At 53.2% G+C, this 23,029-nt stretch overlaps 2 protein-coding genes and 5 non-coding genes across 7 annotated transcripts; all 7 read right to left on the bottom strand.

Annotated features, from left to right (window-relative positions):
* Nucleotides 1-180: 180 nt before the first annotated feature.
* Nucleotides 181-1,113, bottom strand: LOC121167890 (olfactory receptor 1F1-like). The gene has a single exon (XM_040997593.1). The coding sequence runs from the start codon at nucleotides 1,111-1,113 to the stop codon at nucleotides 181-183; it is 933 nt and encodes a 310-aa protein (XP_040853527.1).
* A 5,754-nt stretch (nucleotides 1,114-6,867) lies between these two features.
* Nucleotides 6,868-7,806, bottom strand: LOC121167850 (olfactory receptor 1F1-like). The gene has a single exon (XM_040997536.1). It carries the CDS (start codon nucleotides 7,804-7,806, stop codon nucleotides 6,868-6,870), a length of 939 nt encoding a protein of 312 aa, XP_040853470.1.
* Nucleotides 7,807-11,433: 3,627 nt separating this feature from the next.
* On the bottom strand, nucleotides 11,434-11,506 carry TRNAR-CCU. The gene has a single exon. It is a non-coding gene; the product is annotated as a tRNA-Arg (tRNA).
* Nucleotides 11,507-13,677: 2,171 nt separating this feature from the next.
* Nucleotides 13,678-13,749, bottom strand: TRNAP-AGG. Its single transcript has one exon. It is a non-coding gene; the product is annotated as a tRNA-Pro (tRNA).
* A 2,341-nt stretch (nucleotides 13,750-16,090) lies between these two features.
* On the bottom strand, nucleotides 16,091-16,162 carry TRNAP-AGG. Its single transcript has one exon. It is a non-coding gene; the product is annotated as a tRNA-Pro (tRNA).
* A 2,620-nt stretch (nucleotides 16,163-18,782) lies between these two features.
* Nucleotides 18,783-18,854, bottom strand: TRNAP-CGG. Its single transcript has one exon. It is a non-coding gene; the product is annotated as a tRNA-Pro (tRNA).
* Nucleotides 18,855-22,903: 4,049 nt separating this feature from the next.
* TRNAP-AGG lies at nucleotides 22,904-22,975 on the bottom strand. The gene has a single exon. It is a non-coding gene; the product is annotated as a tRNA-Pro (tRNA).
* Nucleotides 22,976-23,029: the final 54 nt, after the last annotated feature.

Genomic DNA, 23,029 nt, shown 5'->3' with positions numbered 1-23,029 from the left:
AATAACTAACAAATACTATTACCTGTTTAAGGAGGTGGGGTTATCGGGCAGAGTTCCCTGTAATGTAAAGTTCCCAAGATAGAGCGTATTGCTTCTGAGTTCCTAAAGACACTTGTTGCATTTCAGTGAGCTGGAGAAAATATTTACTCCTGGGAATGCTATAAATCCATTGCACTGTCATCACAAACAGCAACGGCCGACCACCCTTCTGAGAGCCCCCTTCAAGTCCCGGTTCCTGAGGCTGTAGATGAAAGGATTCAGCAGAGGCGTCACCACCGTGTACAGCACAGTGGCTGCCGTGTCCCGCTCGGCTGAGTGCGAGGAGGAAGGGTTGAAATACACAGCAATGATGGTGCCATAGAAGAGGGAAACCACGGCCAGGTGGGAGCTGCAGGTGGAGAAGGCTTTCCACCTGCCCCCAACGGAGGGCACTCTCAGCACAGCACCAGCAATGAAGACATAGGACACCAGGATGCAGACAAAAGGGGCGATCATGACCAGGGCCCCCTCGGTAAGAATCATCACCTCGTTGAGGTGTGTGTCCGAGCAGGAGAGTTTCAGGAGAGGAGTGACATCACAGAAGAAGTGGGGGATCGCATTGTCCCCACAAAACGAGAGTCGCGCCATCAGCAGGGTGTGCAATAGAGAATTAAGATTGGCCACAAACCATGACCCAGCAACCATCAGGACACAGAGCTGATGAGTCATCTTTGTTGTGTAATGCAGAGGGTGGCACACAGCCACAAAACGGTCATAGGCCATCACAGCCAGGAGGAAATTGTCCATGTCAGTAAGATCAAAGAGGAAGTACATCTGAGTGAGACAGCCAGAGAAGGAGATGGCCTGAGTCCCAAGGACGTGATTGGCCAGCATCTTGGGGACGGTGGTGGAGGAGAAGCAGACATCCACGAAGGACAGGTTACTGAGGAAGAAGTACATGGGGGTGTGCAGGCGCGTGTCAGTGCTGATGGCCAGGAGGATGAGCAGGTTGCCCAGGACCGTGGCCAGGTACATGCTCAGGAAGAGCACGAACAGCAGCTGCTGCTGCTGCGGGTGCCGGGAGAGCCCCAGGAGGAGGAACTGGGAGACGCTCGACTGGTTGGCCCAGCTCATGGGGCTGGGCCCAGGTGAACAGCAAGCAGCAGATTTAGAAGCGTACACATGGGAGGTTGAGGTGTGTTCTGGCTCCAGGCAGGACCACGTCTGCAAGGTAGTTCTAAGACCTTCTAATCTGGACTTCCCACTCTCCATACACTCAGCTCTACTGTGTTTCCTGCTAGCCTCCTTGGCTCTCTTGTGTTTGACACTGGAAAGCACACTGACCCTCTCTGAGGGTCTCCAGTTGCACTTCTGCTCTACTCCCTCCCATCCAACTCCCCAGTGGCTCATAAAGAGGCAAGAGACATGGTTGATGATTATTGTTGGGTTCAAGGGACAAACAAGGAACTCGGGGCTCCCACTCGTGCTCACTGTATCTGGGAGAAGCACAAAATTTTTCAGTAGGACTCACGTCTTAACAAGCAAAGACTGACACCTCCACCTCCTAAAGCCGCCTCGGCCAGGCTGCTGCTGCTGCCTCCTTCCCCTTCCCCCAGCACACCTGGCCAGCATCAGTGTGGTTCTGGAAACACAGGCAGGTCCTGAGTGGTGAGGAGCGAGGCCTTATGCTCTCAGCCCTGCAAGCAGCCACAGTGCTTGGAGCAACACAGAGCAACCTTTACAGGAGTCCTCTCCACCCCTGGGAGCAGACTCCCCAAGCACCTCGTTAGAGATGAGAAGCAGAGACTTGCTTCCTCTCTCTGTCCCCTTTGGACCCACAATGAGGGCACAGACCATTACCTGTGGCTCTGGGCCTAAATGATAAGACATTAGACCTGAAGACACCTTGACATCAACATTCCCTGACTGAGTTCATAGGGCCTCTAACCTCATCGCTGGTTCTTCTGGGCCTGCGCCCACAGAGATGGAAACTCGGCTACTCCGTTCTCCTTCCTACTTCCTTGTTCAGTTCTCTGGCTTTTTCTGTGTTTCCCATGAAACCCTGAGCTCCTCTGTGCATCTGGAGAGAGGTTTAGAGGTGACATAGCCCCTCCAGTTGACAGGACACATGGCTTTAATCCATGACCGTATTGGCAATAAAGAGAATCTGGTTGGGAGAATCCAGCACCCTATGTGATCTCAGCATCAGGCCATTCAAGGATGCCTCAACCACTCAAAGGCTGGCTCCTTCCCCAGTGGCAACTCCTGAATCCACACAGGAGCCATGTATATACCACATCCCATCCTTTCACTGTAGCTGGTGGTACCAGGTGCTTTATAAGCAGGAAAGAGACAGTCAATCCCAAGTCACCATGTAGCTCAGCTAGAATATGAGCGCAACAGACTTCTGTCTGCTATATCTTCTTCCTGGGCTGAGCTGAGATGGGCTCAGGGCTAAGCCAGATGAAAGCCAGGAACCCAGAACTCCATCTGACTCCCACCATGGGTGACAGCAGCAGGAACCTGAATCAGAGTAGCAAGAAAGAGAGTAGTGGGCCCAGCACGATGGCTCTACTAACACTTAATCTTGATGAACCAGCATCCCATATGAGCACCAGTTCATGTCCTGAATAATCCAACTCCCTGCTAAAGGCCTGGGAAAGCAATGGAGGGTGATTTAAGTCCTAGGCCCCTGCACCTATGTGGAAGACCTGAAAGAAGCTCCCAGCTCCTGGCTTTGAATTGGCTCAGCTCCAGTCATTGTGGCTTTGGGGAGTGAATCAGCACATGCAAGATCTTTTTTTCTGTCTCTCTTTCTCTCTGTATATCTGACTTTCTAATAAAAATAAAGGAAGGCGGGCCCAGCACAATACCAATGGTTAAAGTCCTCTCCTTAAACGCACTGGGATTCCATATGGGCGCCGGTTCTAATCTCGGTGGGCCTACTTTCCATCCAGTTCCCTGCCTGTGGCCTGGAAAAGCAGTTGAGGATGGCCCAAAGCTTTGGGACCCTGCACCCGTGTGGGAGACCTGGGAGAGCTCCTGTCTCCTGGCTTCAGATTGGCTCAGCTCCAGCTGTTGCGGTTGCTTGGGGAGTGAACCATCGGAAGGAAGATCTTTCTCTCTGTCCCCCCACCTCTCTGTATATCTATCCAATAAAAATAAAATGAATCTTTTTTTTTGCATTGAAAGGCGGATATAAATGACACGATCATTTTTGCATAGATCCTTTTCTATGAAATGGGAAGACTAGTCAACTCCGTGAAGAAAGAGAGCAGACTGGTGTAGTCAGAAAGTAGCACAAGACTGCCTCCTGCAGGACAGAAGTCAGTGGACCCAAACCACAGCACCTACTGCCCCACTCCCAGGTCCACCCCAAGGATTCCCAACATGGCAAGCCTATCCAATCACACAAGTCAGTTCCCTGAAACTTAAACATCCTTAGAGGAAGAAAGGGGAAGACAAGAGAGGAAAGAGAGACAGGGGGACAGAGAAAGGAGGAGGGAGAGAGAGAGAAGAGAAGGAAAAGGAGAGGGGGAGGCAGAAAGCACTGACAGCCTTGGGTGCAGGCTTCCTGGGAAAGACCTATGGCCTGGAATTAAGTAAGACAACATCCTGACACTCCAGGGAGTGATAGCCTCTTCCAGGAACAGGCCCATCTGCCTGGGTGTAAGGCTTTCCCACTTGATAAGGGATCCAGCAGGCACCCCATGCTGCCCACTACAGCACTGCGTTCCAGACATAAAGGTACAGAAGGAGCTAAAGGGATCCTAGCAGTGGCAGGTGGCCTGTCCACACCGGACACGAGTGAGGAGGTGAGTGCATGAGACTGCTCCAGGCAAGGGGTGGCAAGTAGCACAATGAACAGCCTTTGCTTCACAGGAAGTAGCAAGGCCAGGGCTGGGATTAGGCTGGGAAGCAGAAACAAGCACAGAGCAGTTGAATGGGTGACCTTCTGTTGTCAGCTCAGCACCTCCTAGAGCGATGTCAGTAACTCCCCTCGCAAGAGTGCTTAACGGGGGGCTGACGCCCATGGGGAATGATCTCCCAACCAGCACACCTTAATTGCATACACACAGTTTCATCTTTAACAGGGAATGGAGTCAGAAAACCCATCAGAGAGTCTTCACAGAATAAGATCACACTAATTTTTCTCCACTGCCCACAGATTTTAAGTTTTTTTTTTAAGTTCTTTACATTTTTATTTGAAAGAGCTACAGAGAGAATTAGACACACAGAGAGAGCCCTTATATTCACTGTTTCATTCCCCCAAAGGCCACAATGGCCAGAGCTGAGCCAGCAGCCTCAGGGTCTCCCATGTATGTACAAAGGCCCAAGGACTTGAGTTGTCCTCTGCTCTCCCAGGACACAAGCAAGGAACCGGATCAGACATGGGGCAGCAGGGACACTACCCAATACCCATATTGGGCAGAAGCTTGCCTACAATGCCATGGTGCACCCCCCCCAGGAGTTTACTTTTTTTAAGACTTATTTATTTATATTTTTACTGGAAAGTCAGATTTACAGAGAGAAGGATACAGAAAGATTTCCCATCCACTGGTTCACTCCCTTAGTGGCCTCAACAGCAGAACTGAGCTCAATCCGAAGCCAGGAATTAGAAGCCAAGAGCCTCCTCTCTGTCCCCAACTCAGGTGCAGGGTCCCAAGGCTTTGGGCCATTCTCTGCCACAAACAGGGAGCTGTATTAGAAGTGGAGCAGCAGGGACACGAACCAACACTCACATGGGATTCTGCAAAGCGAGGGTTTAGTCTAGACCGTTGCTCCAGGACACCCAGCAGCTTTTTCACTCATATGGGATTCTGCAAAGTGAGGATTTAGTCTAGACCATTGCTCCGGGACACCCAGCAGCTTTTTTAATAAGAAGATCTGAAGTCAGGCTTAGTCACAGCAGTTGAAACATTTCTTTAAGCTGTTGGCATGCCACAGCTGAGTGCTGAGACTGAGTCCCGATTCTGTGTCTACATCAGCTTTCTGCTAACACATATCTAGGGAAGCAACAGAGGATGGCTCAAGGGCTTCCGTTCCTGCTGTCCACCTGGAGACCTGGATGAAGTTCCCAGCTGCCAGCTCTGGCTTCATCCAGCCCAGCAAACAGTGGACCAGCAGATGGGGGGCTCTAATTCTTCCCTTCCTCCTTTCACTGCTTTCCCTCCTCCCTCCCTCGTCTTCCCCCTACAAATACATAAGATCCTGACCCCCAAAAAAGTGAATCTTCATCCGAGAAAACTTGCAGAAAGTCTAGGAGAATGAGCAAACCTGTGTCAAAAGAATGTAGAGTAGCAATATGCATAGTAACCAAAGTGTGTATCAGGGGAAAAAAGGTTTAAACAGGACCAAGATCACTGTGCTCCCAGAGAGACACTGTGTAACATCCATGAGCCTCCACGTCCTCCATCCCTCCATCGTCTCCCCGCAAGTCAGGAGCCACAAGCTGTTCACAGGACGACAGGGAATGGACGGGCACAGAGGGCCAAGATGACGCCTGTGGCCAGCTGAGTCCTCTGCACTTCCCATGCAGCTCCCTGCTAATACACCTGAGAAAGCAGCAGAGTGGTTCAAGAACCTGGGTCACTAACACCCACGTGGGAGACCCCTGACTTGGGCCTAGACTGACCTCAACCACGGCGACCATTTGGAGAATAAATGCTTTTTATTATTTGCAATCTTTCAAATAAATGAATAAAATATTTTTAGAGATTTCAAATATTAACTATTAGACTTCATAAATTGAGTTTTACAATGAGAAAAATCAGTATCTGAATGCTATCAACTTCGTATACACCTGTTTGAATTCTATTTTAGAAATACAACAATACATAGTAGGGAAAATTTTTATTGGAGTTCATTGAACGTTAAAGTACCCCAAGGACCCAGAGGGGCTCTCAAAGGGAGAAGGGCACATCTGAGCTGGTGTTCCTGGGGAGCTCTGACCTGACACGGCGAGCTGGCAGCCACAGCAGGCATACCCTCCATGGTCCAGAGTCACTTCACTGAACAGCCACATGAACCTGAACACAGAAAACCTGTAACCCGAACCTCACAAGGGTCTCCAGGTCGTCCCCAAATAATATGGACCAAGGCAGCAAGGCTGCAGTAGATACACCATGAGCAGGCTTGAGGACTCTGCAGAGGCAGAGGGGACGTCTCCCTCAGTCCTTTCTATCTGTGAAAGGCAGAGGACCTTTGGCTTCATCCAGAGACAGGACAGGGACCTCCAGTCTGCTGGTCTACTCCCCAAGTATCCACCACAGGCAGGAGTGAGGAACTCAGAGTCTGCAGGAATGAGGCAGTGACCCAACCGTCATCACCTGCACCCCAGGGTCTGCATTAGCAGGAGACAGAGCCAGGACTCACCCAGGTACCAGAATGTGATGCACACAATTCCAGCAACAGTTTAAGGACTGTGACCATAAGATACGCCTTACCTCCTGAGCCAGGCTCTCATGTCCACCAGGCAGTCTCATTTGAATGAGAAAGCTCATCCACCATTCCTGGTATGATTCATTATACTGAATTTCTGGGGATTTTTGTGTGCCAACCTCTTGTCCACCTGACGCAGAGGGACACACTGGCAGTGTTTTCTGACCCAGTGCGATCTTACCACCACAGATGCTAATTCATTGTCCCCACAGCCCTGGGGACCAGACACAAGTGAATCACGAAAACTTCCTTGGTGACTGTACATCCTACAAACAAACCACTTACAAAGGAAACATTTGACCTGGCCGTACAAGTCAGAAATGACTCACTAAGCAGAAGCAACAGAGCTAGCTGTGAGTGAGGGATCAGCCCAGCTGGCTGCGTCCACCTTTGCTTCAATAACCGCTGCACTTAGCCTGACAGGGAGAGTCCATCTTGCATCTCTTGTCAGGCAGGAAATGGCTTCTGGCCGACCACCCTTCCGAGAGCCCCCTTCAAGTCCCGGTTCCTGAGGCTGTAGATGAAAGGATTCAGCAGAGGCGTCACCACCGTGTACAGCACAGTGGCTGCCGTGTCCCGCTCGGCTGAGTGCGAGGAGGAAGGGTTGAAATACACAGCAATGATGGTGCCATAGAAGAGGGAAACCACGGCCAGGTGGGAGCTGCAGGTGGAGAAGGCTTTCCACCTGCCCCCAACGGAGGGCACTCTCAGCACAGCACCAGCAATGAAGACATAGGACACCAGGATGCAGACAAAAGGGGCGATCATGACCAGGGCCCCCTCGGTAAGAATCATCACCTCGTTGAGGTGTGTGTCCGAGCAGGAGAGTTTCAGGAGAGGAGTGACATCACAGAAGAAGTGGGGGATCGCATTGTCCCCACAAAACGAGAGTCGCGCCATCAGCAGGGTGTGCAACAAGACATTTAAGTTGCCAACGACCCATGACCCAGCAACCATCAGGACACAGAGCTGACGGGTCATCTTTGTTGTGTAATGCAGAGGGTGGCATACAGCCACAAAACGGTCATAGGCCATCACAGCCAGGAGGAAATTGTCCATGTCCACAAACAAGAAAACAAAATACATCTGAGTGAGACAGCCAGAAAAGGAGATGGCCTGAGTCCCAAGGACGTGATTGGCCAGCATCTTGGGGACGGTGGTGGAGGTGAAGCAGACGTCCACCAAGGACAGGTTGGCGAGGAAGAAGTACATGGGCGTGTGGAGGCGCGGGTCAGAGAGGATGGCCAGGACGATGAGCAGGTTGCCCAGGACCGTGGCCAGGTACATGCTCAGGAAGAGCACGAACAGCAGCTGCTGCTGCTGCGGGTGCCGGGAGAGCCCCAGGAGGAGGAACTGGGAGACGCTGGACTGGTTGGCCCCGCTCATGGGGCTGGGTACCCGGTAGTCTTAGTTCAAAAACTTGAGTCAGGTAGGCCACATAGACAACCACAGGACATGAAAAAGATGTCAGGATTTTGCTCCTTGTGCATATTTGCCACCCATGTCTCCATGGGCTTCCACGCCTTCATTGGCAAATAAGGTTATCTGCCTAGGGTGATCACACAGAACCTCTCGAAGGACCCCCGAGATACTGACAGTGATTTTTCACTTAGATATGTAAATAAAATTGAGACTTTGCTGCTTGTAGTGAAGGCAAGCAAACACAACATCCAGCAGTTTTCAAAAGGACAAGTGGACTGTGCAAGGCTAACACAACACCCCCTGATGACCAGGGTCAGGAAATGTCCCTACCCCTCGCACCCAGGCACGTCTACTTTGGGGACTGTGTCCACAGTCAGCCAATAGCGCTCCCCAGTTCTTGGGTAGGGGATGTTGTGATTAACCTGTGGCAGCTGTCACAGTCTCCATTTTCCAGGCACCTTTCAGGGTTCAAATGGGGCCTCCTGAGGATGCTGCTGAGCACCCCGAGTCTCACTTGTGGAGCCAGCAGAACAACCAGAGGTGCAAGCAGAGACAGCCAGTCTGTGTCCCTGCCGGACGAGGCAGACTCTGGGAGTGACCAGGGGATGGCATTAAGCTGCTGTTGACTGCAGGGTTATCTCCAGGACTCAGTGTACAAGGCAGTGAGTTGTGGCTGCACAAACCTTTGCTGCTTGACAAACATGTATGAATGGATATCCTCGATGTCGCCACAGGTCCTGGGCATGCTCAACCTCTTCAGACACAGCCAGAGTCTGAGGGAGTGGGGTTGCCTTGAGGGTCACAAGTTGAGTCTGCACCCAGGAGGAGGTGGAGGACACCAACCGGGCTATTGATGCAGGAGAGCATTTGAGATAATCCCAGGACAAGCCACAGCCGCTAGGGTCATGTTCCCTGTGAGCCTCATTAGAGACAAGCAGAGAGCAATCGCCCTTCTCCTCCTTGGGGTCACCAGAGTCACCTGCTTCCTGCTTGAAGATGATGCAATGCTAGCGGTAACCATCTGCAAACATGAAGCCAAGGAGAAACCTTCTGCTGGAGTAAACACCCACTCTGTATTTCATCCCCACCCAAGCTAAGGGTGTCCTTGTTGAACCTGCCTAGGGATTAGGAAAATAATCTTTGGATTCCTGCATCTGCTACTGCCATTGTCTGACCCTGGGGAACTACCTACTGAGTCACAGGGTTTCATTGTTACTGTGGTGGAGAGTGTTAACACCGCCCAGCTGTGTTAGTTCTATGGGTTCATGATGGCTAACCTCCTCAGTGCTTCAGGCTAGGACCATGTCTACTCATGGGAGGCATGAGCTACAAAATGCTATTACATCTTTAATTCTGTCCCATCAAACCCCTATGCTGGATAAATACTATTTGTACATAGCATCCCATGCAGAGCTTCATGGGTCAATTGTTATTTTTATAACAGACTTTTTTAAAATGTGCTCTCTGCTCTGTGACGTCTTAGTCAATAGCGTCCACCTATTCCCTGTCACTCAAGACAAAAGCCTGAGGATTAAGGTGAGGGCACTTGCATCCTCATCCGACAGGAACTTGCCATCACATACATATTCCATCTCCTAAGCGAGCCAAAAGCCAACTCAAAACAAGCAACCCTTGAAGCTCCTTATGAAAGATATGGAGAGGGGAGAAGAATCATTGAATTATTATAAAGACATTATTTGCAGGAAACTGACTTATAGCATAAGGGCAATAGAATCTGGCAAAGTGTGTGTGTTTCCAGCAGGGCTTAGTTCCGGGATCTGAAAATATCAGTTGCCCCTACAGCAGGATGGATGGAATCCCTAAGTACACAGAGCAATTAGTCAACTCCTTTAATCACTTTTCCAGTGAACTGAAGAAAACCTTATGATCCATGATCATCTTAGCACCCAAAATGTGTTACTAAATATTGCATCACATGGCCGGCACTTGGTGCCAGGGCTCTGAGAATCCAATGATGTGGGGCTTCTAGACTGAGGAGCAAGACAATGCCCAGACAAACCCTAGCCTCTTGCAGTCCACCCGGCTACAGTATGGGGAAAGGTTCTGTAAATCGCTGGCACAGGACAATAAATAAGTGAAGACCTCAAGCTGAAAAGGAAACATAATGTGACTCAAAAGAAGCAGTCCAGTGATGCATCACTCTACACTCCCAAATCTGTACTGTGAGGTGTGTAAACTCAGTTTACCTTATATAAATAAAACACTTAAAAGGAAAAAAAAAAAAAAGCAGCCCAGGAGGTGAGTTGATGAAGATGCTTAGGTGTGTATGGCAACGCAGTAACAACAGCCAAGAAAGAGAAAATGGCAGAGTAGATCAAGGACTGTACTTACTCCCAGAGCCTATCAGACTGTGCCACATAATGCAACGTAGTTAAAGAAAAAAAAAAAGAACACACCCACAAAGACGCCTGTCTCTTACACAGAGTACAGGGGCAGACACCGCACGGGACACCTGCATCCATATCGGAGTGCCTGGGTTCCAGCCCCAATGCCAGCTCTCCACAGATGTGCATGCTGGCTGTAGCAAGCGATAGTCCAGGTGGCTGAGTTACTGCCACTGCTCTGGGAGACCTGGTCAGCCTTGGCCTGGTCCAGCCCAAGCCACCACGGACGTTTGAAGAACGAGTGGGAAGATGGGCCATCTCTTTCTCTGTGTCTGTTTTTCAATAACTTTTATTTTTAAATAAAAGTCATTTTTAAAAGGGGGGGAACCTGTATTTACAAAAGAGTTACAAGTGGGTGCAGACTCTCCTGAGAAATGGATTCCTTTGCTAGTGATGGATTCTCAGAGGGACCCAGCACCAGATCCCAGAACTAACACTTCCGCCCAGACATTCTTCCCTTGGTGAATTTACATTTTCCAAATCTCAGGTCAGGTAGGGGGCTGGGAGATAAGAAAAAGATTGTAGTTCCTCCTGATCATTTCAACAGCAAGACTGTACAGAGCCACATTGGACAGCAAGGAGGTGAACAGAGAGCCACTCCTTGTACTGAGAAAGTTGCGGAGGTCATCGATGCCACAGGCAGCAGCTGCATGTGGGAGCCCCAAACCTGAGTCCCTGGGATGGGGGGCACCCCATGCACCCTAGCCACATACCCAGGACTGCTGTGTCTCACTCTTGAGCCCCCACAATACTTTTAAAGGATATTGCGTTAAAAGTGAAAATTCAGTAGCACTATCACCCAGGATCAAAACACGGTCCCTCTCCTAAGCCTTCAAGGCTCCACCCCAGTTTCCGCAATTTCAGATAGATGGATGGATACATAGATATACATAGATATACATAGATATACAGATATCTGTTAAATAAACAAAGCCAAGACCTGTTGCTCAGGGGAAACTTGCTTCTTTGCACGTGGACTCACAGGAGTGTAATTGGTGGATCAAAGGTGCATACCATGACCAGGTCCTAAACAGTAAATGCAAACATTTTATGTTGAAGGAATTGTTCTGATACATCCTTTTGTCTCTTACTAAGTAGATGATGATTCACCCGGTGCCATATTTCAAAATGCGTCAACGATGGATGAACTCATCTAGTCTACTCATCTAGTGCCCATCATCGTCCCTACCCCAGGTGGGACTCGAACCCACAATCCCTGGCTTAGGAGGCCAGTGCCTTATCCATTAGGCCACTGGGGCAGATAGAAACCCTCCTCCAGGAGGAAGCTGGTGACTGGTGGCTGCGAAGCCACCTGAAGGCCGATTGGAGTATGCACTTGATGAAGAGACTGGGTTCCTCAGACGCGATGCCCTCTATTGCAGTCCCAGGGAACAAGGGACCAACCTCCGCCCGCCGCAGCTCCTGCGAGCTCCGCGCTGCCGGCAGGGGTGTCCCGGGCTGGCCCGCTCCCTCCACGAGCACCGCCAGAGACCCGGACGTCCAGACCGACAGGCCGGTGCTGCCGAGGTGGACCACGTCGCGCAGACAGCGCCCGGGGTGGCGTCCTCTGACGCTGAGCTACAGCCGAAGCCAGAGCTCGCCGCTGGACGCCAGCACGCCCTGGACCGGGGGCTGCCTGTGGTGTCCACCCCGGAGCACGCGGTTCCAGTCACGCGCCGAAAAGACCCTCCTTCCCCATTCCCCCACCCGGGCTTCCTTGCCGAAGCCACATTCTCCCCAGGGCGAGGTCACCTCCTTAGGAACTTTCCTCGCTATCCGCCCCTTTGCTCAAGAGTACTTCGGGGACTTCAGACACCCCTTGGCGCTCCCATTTACCCTTTTCCTCCGCGCTATGAGATGATCTCTCATGCGTCTCATACTACAATTTCCCCTCAAATAACGAATGCGTTTTGTGGCTTTAAAAAAGGACCGAACCGGGGACCGGTCTTCAATCTCCTCGAGGCCCGCCTGCCTGCAGGGGCCCGAGACTCCCTCACCCCGACGCCTCCGAAGGCACCCGGCAGGCAGCTCTCGTTCCGGGACGCGCGGGGTTCCAGGGCGCTGCAGGCGCAGCTCGGGTCCTGGCTGGCTCCGGCGCGCAGCCCCCACCCGCACCCCGAGCTCTCCTGTCCAGGCCCTGAAGACGAGAGACCTGCAGAAACAGGCTGAATGGAGCAGGGTTTCCCGGGTCAGACGACACAGAGCCACGCCTAACCCTGAATAGCAGACTGATCTGGCTCGGCTGCCTCGGAGAATGTTCCCCAGTCTGAATTTTTCTAGTTTTTCTTATATTTCATCCAGGTTAAAACATTTTTGCTAGAAAGGTAACGCAGTTGGGGTGAGTCCCACACCCCCTCAGACCTAAGGGAGGTCCTGGGTCCTGGCTAAGGTGCTCTCGGCAGGCCATGAGGCTCCCCCAGGTTTCTTAGAGCCATTCTCCAGCGCTCCTGCGGAGGAATCTACTGTAAGATCACCCGACAAGATTCTGAGAGCGGGAGTGGAGGTGGGCTTGGGGGAAGCCCTGGAGACACCCCTAGGGTCCCCACGTCTAGGACACCCACTTTACAGAGGCAGCTGAGCTGGAGACACTTGTGTTTTAGGGTCACAGATTCGAGAAGCCCTACCACCCCGACAAGTTCTCTCCTTTTTCCACATTGGTAAACGTTCTCCAAAAGCCTGTAACCTGGGGGCTCTGCCCGCACTCTCTGGGTACCACGCCCGAGGTTAATTTGGCCTCCTCACCATCCTGAAAGCTCCTCGCTGCTTTTAAGGGTTTTTTTTCCCCCCTTTTCTTTTCTTTTAAAAAAAATGTCTAGTATTATAGCAAGACAGCTGGTGCCAATCACCCCGCCTATTAGCGCTAACGCAAAACGAAGATGTCGGCTAGCGTATTTTCCTTAAAGCAGACTTTTTTTGTTTTTTAACCCAGAAAGCAAGTTAAAAAAATAATAATAATCTTAGGAAAGAAATGGTTATGCCAGGAACTGCTCGCTCTCTCACAGTCAGAGCCGGCGGGAAAGAGGAGACTCCAACGAGGGCGCGGAGGACCCAGGACCACCGCCCGTCACCGCGCAGCTCAGGGCGGTGGGGCCAGAGTCCAACGCCGAGCAAGGGCCTAGGGCAGCCGGGCCAGCCACGGGCCCACCGACCCCAAAACGCGCCGGCCCCGACCCAGGGTGGCGCCGGCTCCCCGCCTGAGTTAGGGCGGGACAACCGTGTGGTAATGGCCGCTCTGGAACGTCACCAACTCCCCTCCCTTCCGGAGATACCGCAGCCCACAGAACTTCTCACCCAGCTAAAACATTGACCTTGTACAGTCTGCGAGTTCCAAAGCTGTTTCCCTCATTTCCTCCTGCGCGACGGGATCTGCGGGACAGAATGTGGTCGCGCAGCGAGTCCCGAAAAGAAGAAGGTCTTGGTGTGAAAAGAAGGGCTCGTCCGGGATTTGAACCCGGGACCTCTCGCACCCTAAGCGAGAATCATACCCCTAGACCAACGAGCCACGTAGGTCAGGTTCTCCCACTGCGCTCTTGTGACCATCGGAACAACCCGAAGGCACTCGGCGCGTTCAGATTTCTCCTAAACAAGAAGGGAGCCACCCACGCCCCCTTTACGAAGAAGGCATCCTCCCCGGTGGCTCCAGTAGTCCTCGCAGGTCATCGCCTCTGGCCATCGGCCTCCGCACCCTTCGCTGCCTGGAGTGCGCAGGGAACAGACGTCGGCAGGAGGTTTCCCCCAGGAGCAAGCAGAGGCCAAGGCCGCCCCTCTTGGGCACGCGGCCACGCGTGGGTGCTCAGACAGGTGCCGAGATGTTCAGGATTCCAAAGCCCAAACCGAAGCAACCCAGGGCTGGAGTTCACGGCCGCCGGCGCTGCCGACAGAGCTGACGGGGCACACGGGGGCCGGTGGAGGTGTGGATATGGGAGAGGTGTCCCGAGCGCAAGGTGACAATCAGTTCGCCTCCTGAGCACAGCTTCCTAAGCCTGAGGGGGCTCCCCCTCGGGCTCCCCCACCCCACGCAGAGCCGGAGCCCGGGCGCCCCGCAAGCTGGGAGCGCCCGTCCAGCAGGCCCCTTCCCGGCATCTCCGCGTTGCCTAACCGCCTAACTGCGCCAAACAAGAGCCTGCGCAAGATCTGTCCGGCTCACACCCACCGAGTCCAGAGCTTGGGACAAACCGGCACCTGGCCCGGGCACTGGGGCAGCGCTGTGGAAACCAAAGCCACACTCTTCGCCAGTCCCTGTCCCGGCGGTGCCCACCAGGGAGCCAGCACAAGGCAAGTGCTTGTTAAAAGATACAGGCTTCTTGTTCTCTGGCCCAGTTTCTTCAAAACGAACCCTTAAAAAGAGGATGACCAAGAGGACTGGAATCATACCTGACACCCTGGAGGGAAGTCAGTGAGCTAGACTCACCTGGTGTGGTGAGCAGAGCTCTTACCAGGTTCCAACATGGCTCGAGTAGGGCCTGTGGCCCACACCCAAGCCCTTCACCCCTCCTCCTTCTGGAAGCCCCAACAGGTCCACTCCACCCAGGCTTGCTGGGCAGCAATGCCACATCCAGGGGGAGGACCTGAGGGGCCAGGGTGCAGGGAAGCCACTGTGAGGTGTAGAGATTGGGGAGGGGGAGGCTGTGGCACCCTGTCAGTCTGTGTGAATGTGGGGAACCCTTTAACCTTGAGCCCCCCCACTCTGGGACATTCAGGCAGCTGTTCCTCCTGCAAACCAGGAACTCGCTGTATCTCACATCACCCGAGACAAGGTGCCAGGGTCCTGGGGGGGAGGAAGAGTGCAGAGCCCCAGGTCTCCCCCTCAGGAGGTGAGCCCCAGGGACCTTCAACATGGGAGGGAACTGGTGAGGCAACTGGGTGGTCCCAGTTCCTGTGAAGGGGAAGATAGGGCCCTGAGCCAGGCACTTGCAGCGGCCTCCAGCACTGGTCCGCCCTCCTGGTCCCGAGGTCCTGCAGGAGGCCGACTGACTGTAAAACATCTGCCTCATGGGTCCAGCCTCTGGCTAGAGCCTGACAGTGGCCAAGCAGGAGCACAGGTGAGAGAGTGAGGCAACATCTTAAAACAGCAAGCCAGACAGCACATCTGGAGTCAGGCTCACGCTTGGCACAATCTGCTCTTTGTCAGTGAGTGATTCTGAGCCACTAACTTTTGCAGCAATTTGTTGGAGCATCAAAGAAACCACGAACACAACTGCCCTCCTCAGGCAGACCCTGACTCTCACTGATTCTCCCACGCGGGAAGCAGGGGCTCACATACTTGAGCCTTCACCTGCTGCCCCCCAGGATGCCTATCCGCAGGAAGCTGGACTTTCCAGAGGAACCCACGCACTCCGATGTGGAATGTGGGTGACCAGTGGCATCTTAGCTGTTGGCCCACAGCTACCCATTTGCATGGCATTCTAAAGCTCCTGTTGTTCTGTTCCAATATGCACCAGTACTTGATTCTTTTTTTTTTTTCTAATTTAGAAGATTATAAGAACGTTTAAATGGTGATAATGTCACAATTGTCCTCCATCTCTTTAGATACATAAGGATACTTGTGGTACAGTTTGTGTCTCACCATGCAAAAATCAATAAATCAGTGTGATCTCATTTTCAAAAAAAAAAAAAAAATCTGGTTTTTTCTGCCAGGAGCGCAAGGTCACATTAAGCCTTGTGGTGAATTTTACAGCTGGCCCTCAAGGACTAGAGATCAAGGTGATTCCGTATCCTCAGTTCACGGTACATTCGCAGAACCAGCACCGGTAATAAATCGAAAGACCTGGCTAAGACTGTGCGTCCTCAACCCTCGCAGTAAAGCAGAAGAGACACCAGCCACTGAGGCGGGTTGAAAAGAAGGGCTCGTCCGGGATTTGAACCCGGGACCTCTCGCACCCTAAGCGAGAATCATACCCCTAGACCAACGAGCCACTTTTATAAGACCCGCAGGTTTCTATTTGAGGCTGGGCCGTGTCTAGGGGTGGTGCCGGGTGGACACGGCCCAGTCACAAGAAGGCTGTTTTCAGACCTGCGGGCAAGGGTGGGACCCGGAGTGAATCCAAGCAAGGCATCCTCAGCCCCACCGTGCCAGCGCCGCACAAAGCGGGGAGCATCACCCGACCCCCAAGTGCGGTGGCTCCTCCCTGGCCTCCCGCGGCGGCCTCTTCGCGTGGAGCTGGCGGCCCACAAGTCTCAGAGCGCAGATCACTTCACGGTCGCTCCCCGCTGCCAGGAGCTCCGAGTCTGATCGAGCAGTGGGACCTTCCACCATCCGGGTCGAGACTAACTTTGGAGCCCCTTAACCACCGGACGCCCACTAGGAAAGGTCGCCAAGCACTCAGTAAGCGCCTGCTGCGTGCGTGCAGGACACCGGCCCCTCTCTGCCATGCCCCTGCCGGCTCCTCCCGTCCAACCCCGAAGAGGCCAGAGCAAGACCAGATCGGACGTGGGATCTCGGTGGCTTTGGCTCCACCGACCGCATAGTGCGCCGTGGCCTCGGGGGCCCAAGGACCGCCGCGTTTCTCTAAACGATGGCCAAGGAGGACGTCGGGCCAGGCCGCCTACCAGACCCGCGCCGGGGCCACCGGCAAACCGCTTCCCTTTCACACCCACCTCAGGACGAGGGAAGGGAGCTGGACCTGCCTTCACGCTGGCCTGTCGGTGTCCAGCTAGCGCCTCGCCGTCGCTGCGGGAGCACTTCATACAGAGAGAGGCCCAGGCGGGGGCCACTGGACGGGACTCGCCGAAGCGGACAGGGCTTTCTTTTCTCTGTTCTGCTGCAAATGCGGGAGGAAAAGGAAGGGGCTCCTCCGGATTTGAACCCGGGGCCTCCGGGAGCAACCGCAACCGCCTGGCCCACGGCTGTCCCCCAGGGGTCACCCTGGCAGCTCGGGTACTGCGAACTCACTTGGCAGTCGTGCCCCAAAATGCGTTCAGTATGTGCATCAAGCCCCCAGGTTAGAAACAGGAATTACAAGCTGGTAAGACCTACTCTCCAAAGAGCTTTCTAGTGAAATTCACAGATGAGTTTACTATTGTGACTATCAGGGGCCAGAGCACAAAGGGAAAGTGGATGTTAGCCATTAAAAAAAAATTACGAATGATGCTAAGCCTTTTCTAAATTCAGCCCAGGGGCCAAGTAGCAAGTTAAGCTGCCGCTGGCCACAAAAGTATCCCTGCAGTGTCACTCCCAGATCAGCTCCCTGTTAACGTGTCTGGGTAAGCAGTGGGGATGGCCCACGCACGAGGACTCCTGCAGCTCCCGGCCGGACCAGGCTGTTGGGTTATCTGGGGAGTGAGGCAGCAGATGGAAGAGGTCTCTCACCCTCGTCTCCCTCTCTTTCTCATTCTGCCTTTCAGAGAAATAAGTAAAAAAGTTTTTTAAATAAGTAAATCCTAAGCAAAATTAAAGTTCAGTCCAGGGTAAGGCTTGAACCCCAAGATGCCACTAGCCAAGCCCTTGACCACCTGTCATGGACTGGCTCGTCCCCAACCTACCACAGCAGTCCCAAAATGGGATCCAGAGCTGAACCCCCTGTTGTGCTCCCCAGCAGGCTACTGGAAACCCCAGAAAACGTCCTGAACAGCCCAGGGAGAGAGCATGGGGACTCTGGCCAGCTCGGGACAACAGCACACTACTTTCTAGAGGACCCACGACCACCAAGCAACCTTGTGGTTCACAGACCCCGACAAGCAGTCAAGGTTCCTGACCTTCGAATTATGAAATTTTACTAAACTGATTTGAGCACTCACAGAATGCCCCAGAACTCCTCTGGGTTTTTTCCCCAGGATGCTTACGGTGCCTGCTGCCACTCCCACATTTAACAGATGGCAGAACCTCTCAGAGGGTAGGAAGGAAACAACGGCCGGCCCAGCCGAGGGTCTCCCAAATGAGGGGAACTTTATTAGGGGCCATCAGCATCTGGGCCAGGCCCTCTGTCCCCCACATGATGGTCATGTCCCCAGCCCAGCAAAATCCGTTCTTGCCCTTCCCAAGCGTGTACCACGGCTGCCAGTTAACATGGCCTGATGGGTGCATTTTTAAAAAGGAAATAAACAGGTATGATTTCTTAAAATCAGGCATCTCACTCAACCACATGTATTCAACATGTTTCCAACAAGCAGTGACACACGCGACCCCGGCCATAGGGCGCTCGTGATCGCCGCCCGGGGTCCTGCACACCCACCTTGGCGCGGGTCGCACGATCTACAGCTGCGCCTGCGCAGACGGTGGTTAAGGGGTCGGCGAGCGGAGTGCGCGGATGGAGGGGTTTGAGGGCTCCCCTTCACAGAGAGACTGGTGCAGCGGGGCGGCCCCCCAGGAACACTCCAGGGGCCAGGAACAGCCGGCGTGCACGGAGCTACCCCGCCCAGGATTCCTTCCTAACCCGCACGTTTGTAACAGAACTGGGTGGATCCGAGGCACAGCATGACGCCGAGGGTGTGTGCGCCCTGTGCTTTCCCTGCTTTCTAAGATCAGAAAGCTCGGTATTCATTTATCTTCAAGAAAAGTCGGGATATTTTAAATAAGTAAAATAAGCAAACCCCCTTGGGCTCGTCCGGGATTTGAACCCGGGACCTCTCGCACCCGAAGCGAGAATCATACCCCTAGACCAACGAGCCACCCACGTGAGATGTTGACCACTAATCCTCTATCGGGTAATTACTGAGTTTGTAGTCTAACTGGTGGATTGGACACCTGTTCTAAGCTAGGCTCTGGCTGGGGTCCGGCTGGACTTGAGGTCCTTGTGGGGAGTGGGCGCAGAGCTGCTCAGTCTCTGGAAGAGAGCTCTGTGATTCCAGGAAGGAGAGGGGGCCAGCAGCAGGATGGGATCAGCCGTGAGTGCTGAAAGGCATGCCGTGGAGGCAGGAGCCACAGGCCCTGGGGTGCCAGGGCTGTGTCCCACCTTCCTCAGTCCCTCCCCCATCCTGCAGCACTAGGTCTGGGAGAGCGGGGCCTAGGAATCTGAGCGGTCAGCCTTGCAGCCCTGCTGCCCATCCCTGAGGACCGAGTGAACGTCATGGGCTCACAGCTGGGGAGGTCAAGGGTTGGCAATGAGTGTGTGGGCTACAGGAGAGAGGGGGCAGTGGCAGGGGAGCTAGAGAGAAGCTGATGGTCTCACTGACTCCAAAAGCCTGCAACTGCGGCTGGACAACGGGGGGACTGTGCACTGTCCCCAGGTGAACTGTGCCCAGGCAGCTGGCTCCAGGGTCCCTCTCCAGAATCACAATCACTTTTTTTATATATATATAATATCCCCCATTGCTGCTATAACTTTGAGGATCCTAAATAGTTAGTTGTAACCCAGCTGCACTTTCCTGTCTAGCTCAGTTGATAGACTCTTAGATCTCCATGGTAACGGCTCAAGCCCCCTATTGCAAGAGCTTAGAATAACCGCTTGATTTTGCTTCTGTATATTGCTTTTTGCTGAGCAAGAGTAGAGCCATGTTAGAATAAATGTAGAGAAGTCATTTCATGAAGCAAGTAAAAGTTTCAGTTTCCCAGACATGAACAAGGCAGCTGCAAGAATGGAGAAGATAAGGAAGCAAGGCCAATGCAGCAAGGCCAATGCAAGAATATAAAAAAGAAAGTGAGGCATAACAGTCTGAGAAAGTGCAGACTGTTATGCAAAGCCAAGGGAGCCCTGGGGCTGTCTAATCTTAAAGTAAAAATGCCAGCTGTTATGCAAAGTTTGCGGTTTTGTCCTTTAAAAAGGTGCTTTAACCTGCTTGGGGCGCGCAGAGTCCTGGGTGCCTCCAGAGACTCTGTTGCCCATTCGCGAATGTTCAATAAAATCCTCATGCTTATTGCAGCCTCTGCGTTTGACTTGTTTTGCCAATGACGGTGCGGCTCCCCTCCACGGGGTTGGACTCTCCCCGAGTCTAACACTATTGGGCTCCTGATTTTGCTGTGAGGAACTGAGATTAAGGTTAGGGTGTTAATTCCAAGGAAAGCTCTAGGGGTTTAACTTTCAAATCATCTACTGTAGATGCTGTAGTGTGTCCAGCCCTGTCAGAAAACTGAGCACTTTGCAGAGATGACTTTTTCTTAATTAAAAAATTAAAAAAAATTTTTTTTCTTTTTGCAGAAATGTAAAAGGAAACGGAATGCCTGGCACCCACAGTGCTCCCTGTGAAGTATCAGCTCGGTCGTTCAAATTCCAACGATGCTGTGTTTTGCAGAACTGAGTTTTTGCGGTTTCTGTGGTAGAAGACAAACACGGCAGCAATGTTTTGGTGGAACAGGAAGCGAGAGTGACTGTCCATGTTCACTCTGAGCCCAAGACAAACACACATATTCATCCTAACTGTGGTGGTTTAAAACCAAAATGAAAATACTGTGTTATCCAGCAGCTACTCAGCGGGGTTGAACAGCCCTCTCCCCCAAACTCCAAAGCCTAGGGTCTCTGCAGGTGTAACTAGCTGAAATGGGTTCAGCTGGAGTAAGGAGACCCTGTTATCAGCAGCCCGGGGCTGATGCAGACACAGGGCTGTACAGAGAGAGGAAGGCCTTTCAGCGGTGGGCCAGGGACAGGCAAAGACACCATTGACTGTGGAAGCTACCAGAAGCTGGGGGGGGGGGTTGCGGAGGCTCACCCCTAGCCCGCCAAGAGGTGTGGTCCTGCTGGCGCTGAGCTCAGAATTCTAGCCCCTGGAACCCTGAAAGAGTGCAAGATGGACTTGAAACCAAGAAGGTGCCTTTATTGAAAAAGTGAGTAGCAACCTGCCCGTCTTGCAGCATGAACCATGAGCCACACTCTTCCTCGTGAAAAGGGTGTGTCAATCTCACCAGCCTTGAGATGGCCTGGCCCAGGTGTCCGTTCTGCGTTTCTGAGACAAGAGGCAGCTAATGAATTATTCTTCTTTGTCAAAACAGTAGTGCTTGAACCACGACTCTAAGATTAAGAGCCTCACAGTCTACTAAGCTAGTCAGACAGCTGTGCACAGATAACTGGATGGGTGAAGACAGATCACACCTGGCTATTCAGAATCTTCAAGGTTGGAGCGAGGGGAAATAAGAAAAGGGAGAGACGGTTTCAGTTCTGCAGAGTGACCCTGGGCCAGCGCCTGGGCGCAGTCGTTGCCAAGGACTCCCTACACATGGGAGCTTGACACCACAGCTGTTTGTGGGATGCGAATCCTTTGCCCTGGAGGTATCAGATGGAGCCTGCAGCCAGTAGAGCTTGTAGCAAGCAAGCACTGGCTAAGCCCTTGGATGGGGACCTTTCGCTGTGGAAGAGGAGAGGCCCTCGTCAGAGGATGCCCCTGCGGCCAGCATAAATCCAACATTCAGCCTTCTGCCTTCAAATCATTTAAAACGACCCAAGGAATCACCCTCCTGGCCCCTGCCAATCAGGGTGGGCACGATCCGAAGTCGCCGCCAGGTTCGGAGCCGCAGTGCGGCTGCGCGATCGCCCGGGCACGGGGCGGGAGGTCTGCAAAGGCTGTCCCGGGCGGGCCTGCCTGCCGGCGTCCCGAACCTGGGGCTGGGCAGGCAGGGAGGACTCTGAATTCATCGGCCTTGACCGCCCTTTGGGGTCGTGGAGCAGCCACCCGGTCCCCGATCCCAGCGCTTCAAGCCCAGCGCCTGGTGCCGGCAAAAGCACTTCGAGTCCATCTCTGAGACGGGATTCACCGGCGCCTTGCCCAGCGGCTGAGCGCGGGAAATGCGGGTGCTGGGGTCAGAAGGTGAAACAGCCCCAGAATCTGCCAGCGCAGATCCTTGGTGCTGGATGGGGTAGGAAGCCGGCCTGGGTGTGCCGTGACCTTGCTTGCCCCAGCCATGTGCTAGCTCCGTCAGAAGGACTAGATGACCCCCGAGCTCCGACCGGAGCCGGGTTGAAAGGGGTTTGCAGGCTCCGAGGCACTCAGACACCCGTGGGCCCTCCCAGGCTGGTTTGGCCACCGCTGCAGCTGCCCTCTAGCCTAGCCCTTTCTTTGGCCACTGGCCTGGACTGCTCCTCCCACGGGCCGCAGGGGACTGACCCTAGGGCGCTGGAGCAGAGCCCACCTCACAGGAGGGTCTCCCGGGTTTTTTTCCTAAGCACCCCTCTCCCTTCCAAACAGCCGGTTGGGAACTATAGGGCCCCAAATCTGATGCAGGGTCCGGCCCTTTTCTCTTACTTAGGTAGCCCGCAAGGAATGCAGCCCCTCAAGCCAGGCTGCCGGAGTGTCTGGAGGGGAACGTGGGGATGGCTGTGTCCCCCAGGACTCGTGTATGGAGTCACAGAGGATCAACAGGTGGGGGGGGGAGGGAGGACAGCTCCTTGTGGGGATCCCGGCTATCTCAATCAATAGAGCATGAGGTTCTTGGTCGTGGGTTCGAGTTCCATGTTGAGCATTCTTTTTAACTCAGTACTGTTAGTGATCTCAATAATCACCGTGGGAGAACGGGACGGTGCGTCCTCTGTCATCACCGTCCTCCTCCCTCTGACAGCACGTCGGGAAAACCTCAATACCTGGGTGCTGCAAACGCAGCAAACCGCCCGTCCGTGCTGCCCGGCGACCAGACCTTTTCAGCAGCCCCTTCTGAGCAGGGAATTCCACTCACAACTACCACTGGACCTAAGAATCTATAAAGTACCACATAAAATCTAACCACAATCCTATCCAGTCATTTAGGATGCCCCAACCACCACAAAGCCGACGCACACATCCTAAAATAACCTATTGGGCTCGTCCGGGATTTGAACCCGGGACCTCTCGCACCCTAAGCGAGAATCATACCCCTAGACCAACGAGCCATTGTGCAGAATTTGTAATTGTGATCGTAGTTAAACTCCATTAATTTTACTCTG

The sequence above is a fragment of the Ochotona curzoniae genome, unplaced genomic scaffold (genome assembly GCF_017591425.1).
Source record: "Ochotona curzoniae isolate NIBS_2020 unplaced genomic scaffold, NIBS_Ocur_1.0 patch433, whole genome shotgun sequence".
In the NCBI taxonomy this organism is placed as follows: domain Eukaryota; kingdom Metazoa; phylum Chordata; class Mammalia; order Lagomorpha; family Ochotonidae; genus Ochotona; species Ochotona curzoniae.
The sequence above is the reverse complement of the archived record's forward strand: the minus strand, read 5'-3'. Positions and strand labels throughout refer to the sequence as shown.